This window comes from Pituophis catenifer, unplaced genomic scaffold (genome assembly GCF_029215685.1).
Source record: "Pituophis catenifer annectens isolate HBS135680 unplaced genomic scaffold, rPitCat1.0.hap2 SCAF_2, whole genome shotgun sequence".
NCBI lineage: Eukaryota > Metazoa > Chordata > Lepidosauria > Squamata > Colubridae > Pituophis > Pituophis catenifer.
In genome coordinates, this window is record NW_027256882.1 from 263,563,486 (window position 1) to 263,576,195 (window position 12,710).

General features: G+C 37.2%; 1 protein-coding gene across 1 annotated transcript in view; it reads right to left on the reverse strand.

Annotated features, from left to right (window-relative positions):
* Positions 1-1,857: 1,857 nt before the first annotated feature.
* The window catches only part of DMGDH (dimethylglycine dehydrogenase), a 40,308-nt gene continuing 29,455 nt past the window's right edge, over positions 1,858-12,710 (reverse strand). Inside the window, exons 11-16 of the mRNA XM_070935840.1 lie at positions 12,015-12,145; positions 10,618-10,835; positions 10,281-10,438; positions 8,648-8,707; positions 3,161-3,295; positions 1,858-2,424 (exon numbers count right to left, since the gene is read on the reverse strand). Of these exons, the coding sequence (XP_070791941.1) occupies positions 2,209-2,424; positions 3,161-3,295; positions 8,648-8,707; positions 10,281-10,438; positions 10,618-10,835; positions 12,015-12,145 (918 nt within the window). The 3' untranslated portion in view covers positions 1,858-2,208. The remainder of the gene's footprint in view (positions 2,425-3,160; positions 3,296-8,647; positions 8,708-10,280; positions 10,439-10,617; positions 10,836-12,014; positions 12,146-12,710) is intronic.

Sequence of the window (12,710 nt, forward strand, 5' to 3'; positions counted from 1 at the left end):
ATATGACATCATGTTCTATGATCACCTTGCTTAGTACAGAAAATCCAGTCCCAAATGCCATTTTTAACTACTTGTGGTCCTAATAGAATATTCTCAATATTCACACATAATTTTCTGCTTTACAAACTTATGCTGAAATTTCCTCTTTTCAGATTGAATCAAATATTGCCATTAGTTACCTGATTCATTTTAACCTGCTTCAAGTGCTTCACAGGACCAGAGCATAGAAGAAAAAAGGATGTTTAAATTTATTTGATATGCATTTGTTATTCATTTTTTATAGTATATCCAGATGATGGTATTCACATTTTCCCAGCATTCAAACAACGTTTTGTTGTCCAAAAAGGTCTTTTTCTTTCTATGGTAGTTCTGTTATTTTAATGCAACAACCTTTTCTACTAATGTAAAAAATTCCAAGCATAAATATAAGCAATAAAATCTACTTTTCTGGTACTACGTTACCTAAAAATTGTTTATAAGGAGTTGATCTCCATCTTAATGTTCAGGTGGCAGATGGAAGCACTCATGAAGTTCTTTCAAACCGAAATTCTTTCAACTGATGGGAAATGCAGAAACTAGTATCTTCTTCATTGCTCTTGTCCCATCCCATCAAGAAATGGTATATTTTCAAAACAGGTTGAATTTTTATCTGCTTGTTATTTTGGAAAGGAAGTTGTATACAAATTATTGTGGAAAGGAAGTTGTATACAAATAGTTGTATACAAATAGAGGACCTCTCATGGACTATGAATGCTAACATGCTTGTGAAGAAGGCACAGAAGAGGCTGTACTTCCTGAGAATGGTCAGGAAGATAAATCTATCTCAGCATCTACTTCTGTCCTACTATCATAGCACCATTGAGAATGTCCTGACATATGGCATTCTTGCATGGTATGGGAGCAGCTCTGTAGCAGAAAAAAAAGCTCTACAGAGAATCATTAAAACTGCCCAGAATATCATCGGACTCCAGCTACCAGCCCTGGATGACATCTTCGAATCTTGCTGTTTGAGAAAGTTGCATAATATTCTCAGAGATTCTTCCCATCCTGCTTACAATCTTTTTGGACTGTTGCCTTCTGGCAGAAGATACAGAACAATTAAAACTCAGACCACACGTTTTCTGAATAGTTTTTATCCCAGAGCTATAATTGCACTCAACAATGAAAGGGCCACCATCAGTGAGCTGTTGGACAGTACTACTTGGTCTGTTGTGTGGATGTTTGGGTGGTTTAGGGGTGGAGAATTGTGGTGGGTGGGAGTGTGTTTGGGGATTGTTATGTGTATTGGACCTGGTCTTTGGGTGTTAAGTGAATTTCATTGTATGGGTATACTGTGTATACACATACAATGACAATGAAGTTATTTATTTATTTATTTAGTCCTAGAATTACAACCACAATTGGGACTGAAATAAACATAGGACTGCACCCAATTTTACAGCCTTCTTTGCCACAATTGTTAAGAGAATCATCAGGTCACTCAGCAAATCATAAAATAATTATATTCTGGTTTTCAAGAGCCTAAATTGCAATCCCATGATCTTGAGGACACTGTGACAGTTGTTAAAATGAGAACTGGTCATAGATCACTTTTTTCAGCACCATAATGACTTGGAATAGCTGCTAAACATATGGACATAACTCAAGGACTACCTGTAACCTAATATTTTGTTCCAGTAATATAAAAACAGTAGCTTTGCAAAAACCTTGTTTTCTTTTTATTACACTGTTTTGCAAGTTGTAATTCTCCCTTCTTTTCCCCTTGATTTTTAAAGATATCAATGGACAGTAATTTCTGCCTAAGATCAGAATTACTCATCAATTATTTAGAGATGAGCTATTATATTTCTGGCAGATAATCAAACACTTAACACAATAAAGGCACAGGTAATTTGGATATAGGCGTACAGATAAAATCAGTGTTTTTAAAATCAGTTTGAAGGAACCTACTAAACACTGCAGTATTGAATGTTTAAGTATGTAAACATGATTTTTTTTCTCTTGAATATTTCCTTATGGACGATTATTATTGTTGTTACATTTTCCCAAATGAAATGCAAATATTCACAACATAACTTTTTACTCCAGCCATGCTCTTTCATATTTTCTATCTTATGTGATTCGAGTCACATGGGATTTCAAATATAGCAATATTTCAAATCAAGGTAATCCCACTTTAATTGTCCATCATGACAATTATGTGATTATTTATACTTTAGAACTTCCGCCTTTCTTTTGAAGCCGTGTTCTTGTTGGCTCAGTCATTACCAGTGGTTCTTGAACAACAGTTGCTGGGTAATTTTTGCCTAGCAACTCAACCTCCAACTTCTGTCCAACTTTACTGAGTTCCACAGGAACGTATGCAAAAGCCAGACTTTGCTGAATACTATAGCTGTAACATCCAGATGTGGTGTTGCCAATAACCTGAAAAATTAAATTTTACCACTTATCAATTTACAGTATAAAATACACAGTTAATGCAATTTGTGTTTCTAAATATTTAACTTCTAACATATGCAATATGCAATAAAATCAAATATGCAATTATATTAGTTTAAACAGTGGCAAAATACTGAGATTATATTGATACTTAGATGATATAATTCTGTTTCACTGGACCATCTTTGACCATCTATTGCAGGTTAATTCCTACGCTTGACAAAAAATCTACTAGAGACTAAATATTGTTTGACTTCTGTAAATGCTACAATCCCAACTCAAGTGGAGGGGGGGGGGTCAGACTGAGGAATGCTGATTTACAGCAAGTACAGTATACATAAATGGCGTCAAACTCAAGGCCAGCGGGGTGCTTAAATCTGCCCGCGGGGCCAGCCTTGAAATAGCAAAGGACCAGCCCGCTGTGCCACTGGAAGCCAAAACGGGGCATGGGGATTAGGATTGCAGGCCATCTACCCCCCACCCCCACCCCCACCCCCTCCCGGCCGACCTGTGGAGGAGACAGCTGATCTGGCTGTTAAAGAAATCCAATTTGACACCCGTGGTATACATGCACATTACTTCTAAGGCACTTCTACTTCTAAGGCACATTAGCTTTTGCAACTAAATCTACTGAAAATGATAGCCATTTAAAAAAATGAAGTAAATACAAAGGGGGTTCCAGAAAAATGTTCTTCAATTATTTGAACTAAAATCTGCTTGCCTTGTTATTATACCAGACACTTTCATTTCCTTCAGGATCAACATCATCTGTTTTCAAGATGAGACACACAAGTTTTCGTTCAAGCCCCTTTTCTTTAATTTGTTTCAGTGCTTTCTTTCCTATGAAGTCTGCTGGCTGGGGAAAAAAAGATAGTAAGTGATTAGTAGATTCTGAATGGGTTATAGATGCAGTTTTTAGAATTAACTGGACATTTTTAGTCAGGTTTCAGGTCTGGACATGTGGAGGACAGCATTGGTGGTGCTTGTTAGCAGAGCCAGAATGGCTGAAGGATGTCCAATGCCTAGAGGCTGTTGGGTTTTTGATGGAGAAGAACAAGCTTAGGCTGAAGCACAGCAAAATTGAATGGCTGTTGGTGCTTGGCCTCCTGGTGCTAGGAACTTTCCATCTTTGGACTAAACAGACTAAACAGCATCTTATCTGAAACTGGGTGTTGAGTCTTCCTAGACCAGGGTTGTCGAACCTTTTCGGCACCAAGTGCCGAAACGGGAGTGTGCATGGGGCGAGCACTGGAAACCAGAAGAGCAGTTCCTCGGTACACATGCATGCTCTGGGAAGCTGAGCTTTTGGTTTCCAGGGTGCGCATGTGTGCCATTCACCTGGTCTTCCGGTTTCTGGCACGCATGCATGTGCGAAGACCAGCAGGTGCACTGGGAACCGGAAGCTCAGCTGCCTGGTGCGCACATGCGTGCCAGGGAGCTGCTCTTCTGGTTTCCAGAGCTCCCCCATGTGCAAAGACGAGCTGGCCGGCGCAGTGCCACTTCTGGCACGCATGCCATAGGTTCACCATCGCGGTCCTAAACTCTCAGCTCCTTTTTAAGAAGTAGGTAGCAACCTGTGGGTAAGGAGGCCATAAAGAGGAATCAAGAGTCCTATCACACATAAGCCTGTCTAGAGTTGGAAGCCTGATTGCTAAGTGAAACTTGGATGCTTCTGAATAGTTACTGGAACACAGAGCAATTGGAAGGCTTCCCAGAAGCATTTAATTAGTTTCTTATTCTTATCCATTTCACTTTTTATGCAATAGTGAGTTCAACAGGAATAATTTTATCAAGAAATGGCACTTCGACCAGTTACTGGAATAGAATAGAGATGGATGTCTAAGCTCCTGCCTCTAGAATTGCAATTTGCATTTCAAACAAGTGCCTGTGCCAGATTGTCATTATGAGGCAATTACATATTCAACACAGTGGAGAAAACCTTGCAGCAGTTCCACAGACTAAGCAAAACATGCAGACAAGCAGCTTTTCAACCAGTCTTTTTTTCCAATGGAAAAAAATATGTTGTACCTCCTCAGCAAAGGGTCATAGTAAAATGGGAAGAAGAAAACCTGTCTATGACTCCTTTTCTTTTCCATAGAACACATAATATGAAATATTGTGAATACTGCTATAATTCATTCATTATCCCCACCTCCCACCCCCAATTTATTTTAGCTTTTCTCTGTATTAGTCAATAGTGAGGGCTAAGCTGTGAAAAATCATAACCATGCAATTTGAAGCTAAAGAAAATAGTGACAATAGCATCATATGTCATCCAAGAATCAGCTAGTTTGTATAAATATTCCAGGCCAGAAAAGAGAAAAGAAACATTTTTTTAAGTGAGAGCAAACCATAAGAAATGAAAACAATAAAATCTAGTTTAATGAAAAGAAGAACTAGGAGTCACATGATAGCATGGTTATGATACTGATAGTAGTGTTCCAGTACCTCAGGGGTTGCCACAAAGAAGAGGGAGTCAAGTTATTTTCCAAAGCACCTGAAGGCAGGACAAGAAGCAATGGATGGAAACTAATTGAGAGAAGTAACCTAGAAGAAATTTCCTAACAGAACAATTAATCAGTGGAACAACTTGCCTCCAGAAGTTGTGAATGTTCCAGAACTGGAAGTTTTTAAGAAGAGATTGGACAACCATTGTCTGAAATGGTATAAGGTTTCTTGCCTGAGCTGGTTGGACTAGAAGACCTCCAAGGTGTTCTGTTCTGTTCTGTTCTGTTCTGTGCTTAAATATCTGGTCAACAATGAGTTTGGCAGTAAGCATGGCCAGGTTCTACAGTTCACTTTAATAAAATGGTGGCTGAGAAGATAATGAGAGATGCCTAGAAATGCTGTTGGAGGATAATGAAGAATGAACCCAACTGAACATGAGTTAAGAGCCTTTTGGGGGGGATTACCTCATGGCAATAAGGGCAGCAAAAAGTAGTTATTACTCTGCCCTTACTGCACCACGAGTGCCAACTGGTGGTCCTGTTTAGAATAACCAGAACCTCCTTGATTAGAAGATGTCACAGAAATACCTGCAGGGCTGCAGTGAGGACTGTTCTAGGTATCTATTGAATTGGATTCATTTTGAGTTGGACACTGGCTGTACAGGTCTTTTGGATTTGACCAAGGCACAGTCTTGCCCAGTTAATCAGAGAAGAGTCTGAACTCTTCCCCAGTGAGAATTAATGTGCAATGTGGGGGTCATTTTGGTTATCCTTGCTATATTCTATAAGCAGTAATTTCATATATTGTCTCTACAAACTCTAATTAAACTCCGCCTATAAAACACATTCAAATACAACTAATCTCCCCAGTGCTTCGCTTCAACATTATTCATCTGATACTCATAAATCTATAATTTATAAATGGAACAAATAGTTTGCATGAAGGCTAATACAGCAATCATAATTAGAGCTTTGAGTATGATCTGGCAGCAGGTGTGAGTGGTTTAATGGTCCCTTCTACATTAATTGCATAGAAGACACTTCACTACTCTGAATGGAGACAGCTAAAGTTATCTGACCTGATCAGCAGTTTTCTTTAAAAAAGCAAACATTTTATAATGAATATATACACAAAAAACACTCTATGTTTCAGGAGAACTGTTAAAATTTGGCAATTTTATTAAGTATGGGGGAAAGGTATGCTGTAATTGAAGATTTGAATTTGGCTGACAGGTGATATTGCACATTTTCTTTTGTATGATTGTGATACTCTATTACAGGAGTGTCAAATTCAAGGCCTGGGAGTTGGATCCAGCCCGCAGGATGCTTAGATCTGGCCTGTGGGGCTGCCCTGGAAACAGTGAAGGACCGGTCCGCAGTGCCTCTGCCAGCTGAAAACGGAGCTCACAAGGGCCGCGTGTGGCCCTCCTTGAGCTCCATTTTTGCTGGCAGAGGGTTGCAGGAGGCTGTCGCAGCCGAAAATGGAGCTCAGGAGCCTATTTTTGCTGGCAGAGCACTCAGGCCACCACAGGCACCCACCCCAACACGAGTGACATGCTGGTCACACCCTGGAAACGCCCACCCTGGCCCCCTGAGGTCAAACACAACCCTGATGTGGCCCTCAATGAAATCGAGTTTGACACCTCTGCTCTATTAAGTTAATTTTACGACTTGATTTATTTGGATAGTTGGCAAAAATGGAGTAAATAAATAATGAACAAGTTCACTCTTAAATTTTAAAGGTTAAGTCAACATCCTGGTAATGAATCTTACTGTTGTACGTATTCCATTATTAGTTCTAAAAAGTCTTTTGGGTGGTTAATTGTAAATACAACATCATCTGCAAATCATTTTAATTTATGTTCTTGATTTCATAATTTAATTCCTGAAAATTTATTTTCTGGTATTTTCTTTGCTAATTGTAGCAGTAAATAGAAATAAAGAAGGCAAGAGGAGACCAGTCTTGTTTCTTTCATTATAGTATATTTTTGTGATAAAATACTCTGTGGTGCATTCTCAAAGATAATTCCCAAAGACTAACCCAGTCTCAGTAGCTGTAGAAATTACAAAATTTAAGTACCCAAAATAGCATGGAATATGAACAGTAACTCCCAGATTATAAGATTATTATTTTATCTGGTGAGGAAAATAAAAGGAGGCAATTAAGGACACTAAAAAACCTTCCTATTTTTAATGTGCAGAAAAATAATGTGCAGACTGTCAAAAGATATGTGTAATCTTTTAATAGCATGATTTATTTGTTAAATCACTTGTGAATGCTGGAATAGATCCAAATTATACACACAAAACTACTCAGCTGCGTATGAGAGCACAGCATCTGCTGCAATCTGCTTTAACCACCACCTTAAAATACACAGGAGACCATACTTGTGCAGTACTTTCAAATTAATTATTCTTCATTGACTGTTCTTGAGTAATTGCAAGGCAGCCTTCTAAAGTTGTTAGTTAAACAAAGATGACATTTTACCCCTAAAGGCAACCAATATTTCACTGATTCATGTTCAAAATACTTGTGCCAAATGTATTTTCCTAAAAATACAGTCAAGAAAATATTTTGAAATTGTTCCTCCTTTTTACAATAAAATATTTAATGAACTTAATAAGGTCACAACCATATTGTTAGCTGATTACGTACTGATTACAAAATTGCCTTTGCTAAGCAATATGGCTGTAAAGTGAAACATCACATGGCCAGGCCATTTAGCAATCCAGTTCCAGCTGTTGTTAAATGAGGACTGTGTAATTGCAATCACATGACTGCAGTTCTTTGCCATTTTGTAATTGTGAGATGGTGCTAATCATATGACCATGGCTGTTTTAATAGCGCCAAGGTAAGTTTACACGCACACACAAACACACAAAAGGAGAGATGATTTAAAAATGAGAAGTTCTAGGAAGGAATTTCTCACTCTCTAAGAAGATTATCCCAGCTTTTTTGGTAAAACTGTATACTTCTAACTTGAACATAACAGAAAGTCTGGTATTGTAAGTTTTAAATGCATCTTACATGGCAAATTCCAGTTTAATAGTACTCATTAACTAAATAAAAATGTTTTCAAATTGTAAAAAATTTCCAACAACCCACATTTCCTGATTTGATCACCATATTAATAGCCTGATAATTATGCATATATAATTATTATTATTATGCATAGATAATTAATCAGCCGCAGTGGCGCAGTGGTTAGAATGCAGTACTGCAGGCTACTTCTGCTGATCACCGGCTGCCAGCAGTTTGGCAGATCAAATCTCACCAGGCTCAAGGTTGACTCAGCCTTCCATCCTTCTGAGGTCAGTAAAATGAGGACGCAGATTGTTGGGGGCAATATGGTGACTCTGTAAATCGCTTAGAGAGGGCTGTAAAGCACTATGAAGCAGTATATAAATCTAAGTGCTATTGCTATTGCTATCTATAATAAAACTGTGATATGTGTAACTAATTTTATTTCAACTAAGTTAGAACTGTATAAAGGAACTGCTCCGATCCCCAAATTACTTGGAAAGTGCCAAAAAATGAAATTAATTAGTAGATCACATTATAGTTTGAGTTATTTACCAAAATAGCAGCATGGACTGGGAAATGAGATAGAAGGAAGGAACATTGCTACATACACCAAGGTACATTACTGCTTAAGTGTATAATTAATCTGGTGTTGTTTTGCAGATTCAAATATAACAACTATTTGCAAACAAAGAAAGAATGAATAATAATAAAAGTGTAGTAGAAAAAAAACCCCCACCTTATTTAATTTGATAAAATATTGCAGTCCAGCTTCCAGTGGATTGGTGTCGCAATTCATCTGTTGAAAAAAAAAGTGCAATAAAAAACCACTAGGTGGCATATTTTTTTCTCATTTCTTTTGATGTCCAACGAATGAAACCTTTATTTAATAAAAGGTTTATTAAATTTTTATTAAATTTTATTTATTTAATAAAAATTTATTAATAAAATACCTATTTTTATTAAATTAACATAGCTCTTAATAAAATTTATATACTAATCTTATACTATTCCCATTAAAAATAAAATTGTAAGTTTCAGCATCCCTTGCAAAATCAGCAGTGCATAAATGACAAAGGATCATAATGATAAAAGCACATTTTTTAAACCAAGACAAATCAGGAAACCCATAAAATTACCTTTACTCAATCAGACCAGTGAAAGTTATTTCTATGTGAAAAGCAGCTCTTTCTAGGAATGTGAAAAGGAACTTTTCTCTAGGTCAGACAGCAGCGCAGTAGTCCTAAGGTAAGCAGGTAAGACATCCCACAAAAATAAGACCTGGTAATTATTTGGGGGACAAAAGAAAATAAGACAGGGTCTTATTTTTGGGGAAACATGGTATTAGTCCAGTGGTAAAATGTAAAATTTGTTACTACTGGTTCTGTGGGTGTGGCTTGATGGGGGGGGGGTAACGTGACTGAGTGGGCGTGGCCAACTTTTTTTTTTTTTTTTAACTTTTAAAATCATTTTTTCTACAACCTCTTCGGCCGAAGAGGTTGTAAAAAAATGCTTATAAAAGCCTCTTTCGATCAGGCAACTCAGCTGGGATCGTCAGAGGCTTTTAAAAGCACTTTTTTACAACCTCTTCAGCCAAAGAGGTTGTAAAAAATGCTTTTAAAAGCCTCTGACAATCCTAGCTGAGTTGCCTGATCGGCAAAGGCTTTTTTTCTTTTTAAAAGCCTCTGATGATCCCAGCTGAGTTGCCTGATCGGCAGAGGCTTTTTTTCTTTTAAAAACGTTTTTTCTACAACCTCTTCGGCCGAAGTGGTTGTAAAAAAAATGCTTTTAAAAGCCTCTGACGATCCCAGCTGAGCTGCGCGATGATCAGAGGCTTTTTTTTTTAACTTTTAAAAGCATTTTTTCGGCCAAAGTGGTTGTAGAAAAAATGCTTTTAAAAATAATTTTAAAAGCCTCTGATGATGGGGGAGGCAGGGATTTTTGCTACCGGTTCTCCGAACCACCTGCCATCGCTACCGGATCAGGCGATCCGGTCCAAACCGGGAGCATTTCACCTCTGTATTAGTCTATGAGTAATAATTATTACTCTGTACTTTGGATTTATTATCTTTTTATTAAATTAAATTTATTATTGTTAGATTTATCCTGGCTATTTATTGATTTATTTATATGTCAACCTAGGCCAGCCAACATACCTAATACTCCTGCCTCGTGTTTTGCCAACAAAAAGATCCTTGTAAGATGGGTTGGGCTGAGAAAGACTCTGGCCTAAAGTCATCCAGCTGGATTTCATGCCTAAGAGAGGCTTAGAACTCATAGTATCCTCGTATTTAGGCCAGCACTTTTACACACAAAACTGGCATGACCATGCACGCATACACAAACACACATCAAAAGACATGGTTTCCAACCTCTGCTCCCCAGGCACGAAAAGCCTTTTCTAGACGTAATGTATTCATTGCGTATGTTCCAAAGTTGTCAATTCCTTCTTCACATCCAGCATCCATGATTGTAGAATATAGAGCTGCAGTATCTTCTCGTTTGTGGTACAACTCCCACCCTAGTTCACCTATAATAAATCAAGACTAATATACATTTTTAACTAGGATTAAATTGTAGCCATCAAAACTTTAACCTGAAAAGAAATTTGGAATGATCTTTTGTTATAGCTAGGTTATTTGATATTTACGTTTTTAGAAAAATCAACTATTCTATTTATGAGACTAATAGCAATTTCCTTTCACTTACCCGTATAAGAAATTCTAATTGCAGTAACATGAATGTTACCAATGCTTAAATGTTTGGACTGTAGAAAACTAAATGCAGCATCACTAAGATCTTCAGAAGTTAATTTCTGGAGAACTTTCCGTGCATATGGACCTGCTACACCCAGTACTCCAATTTCATCTGTAATATTTTCGATGTCAACATTATATTGTCCTCTAAATGCCTCTTCTTCAATCCATCTGTGTATAAAATAGAATTATTAGATCAGAACAAAATAATATTTAAAATATTATAGGACTAGAAATTCTACAGAAAGTAAGAGTAATATTGACAGACATCTAAGTCTTTTAGAATTATCAAAGAGTCAGTGGAGTCATTGGTGCTAAACAGTTCGGAAATAATGTAGTCTCCTCCTTCTGTTTTACCTGTTTTTGTTTTTTACTACTGGTTTGTTAAATTTTTCTCCTAACTGGTAACCAGGCTAGAAGATTCCAATTGTGAGAATTCATAGGACAGGACGGAATTTGTATCTGCTTCTGGGACAGAAACAGCATGGAAATGCAATTCCTGTCTAACTACAGAGATACATAACATGTTAGTCCAGCCTTGTCTCTTCAACTATAGCTAGTCAGTAGATCAAGGAGTATAATCAGTGGTGGGTTGCCCCCGGTTCACAAGAACCGGTAGTAAAACTGGTGGGAGGCCCCACCCACCGCCCTGGATGTCATCATCGGTGATCTGCGCATGTGCAGAAGCTTCTGCACATGCGCAGAAGCATGGCGCACGGGTGAGTGAAGCAAGCGCGCACACACGATCCCGTCGCAAACCGGTAGTAAAGGTAAGTAGAACCCACTCCTGAGTATAATGATTGTGAATCTAAGGCATGGTACAACTCCAGCAATCATTTCAGACAAAAAGATTTCTTAGACTTCTTGGATAAGATTGGTATAACCATTACTTTATGCCATAAGGAAGGAAAGGTTGAAAAAACAAGCAAAAATATGCGGTTTTTTTAAACCTATGACTTAACTGAGGCTGTTACAGAATTTTCCATTCCTAATATTTCATCAATGGACAGCTCATTAAAATTACTTCTTATTGTACTCATTCAACATATTTACACAAATATCCCACAAACAAGTGTAGTATTCCTGTATCCACACACAACTTTCTCACACATTAATGAACAAGACTTCTGCAGTTTATGAAACCTTATGAACAAATTGCTCTCAAGATTTTACACTATATACAATACACTGATATACTCAACCAGTCATTAATTTATCTCTGATAAAAGCTACCGGTATTACTATTTCAAGTTTTTATAACCTTTTTTTATTATTCTGAGCTGAAGTTTATCCTAAATTTCTTGGACCACAGGTTAGTTTAAAACTTCAGTATTTAAAATTTACACTGACCTTAAGTCATGAAGCTCTGATCCAGAACCAGTAATTAATAAAAATTCCCCTGGATTCAGATGAGAGACTGTAAGTTCAGCATAGACTTTGCCTTTGAAGGTTAACATATGACTTATATTTGTGAAACCCATCTATGTAGAAAGAAAGTCAAAACTCTACATTAAAATCATCAATTATACAGTAGCTTATAATAATGCAAGTTAACTTTTTATAGCATAGCACACAAATATTACTGAATTAAGTAGACTTCTTCCACTGCTGCCTTTCGATCTTCTTCTCTTTTTTTCCTCCTAATAGAAACATTTTGTACCCAGAATCAATTGAAAAACATTTATTCCAGGCAAATCTGTAAACACTTCTTCTGACCTGGCACTTTTTGGCAACTCATTATGTTTTCTTTTCGAGAAATAACAATTATAATACTTTTGTGTTTTCTTTTTATTTATGTTTGAGTGTTTTATGGTTTTAATTATAAGCTGTCCAGAGTTATGCTTTATGAGGTGGGCGCCTATGTGAATCTGCTAAATAAATACATAGATGAGTAGGTAAACAAACAGCTTGCTTTGCTCTTCTTCCTGCATATCCTCACAACTAACAGGATTAGGTCTACATCAGTCACTTTAAGTTGGAATGTATTAAATATCTAGATGTTGGAAGCGTTATTTACATCAGGGGTATCAAACTCAAGGCCCGGGG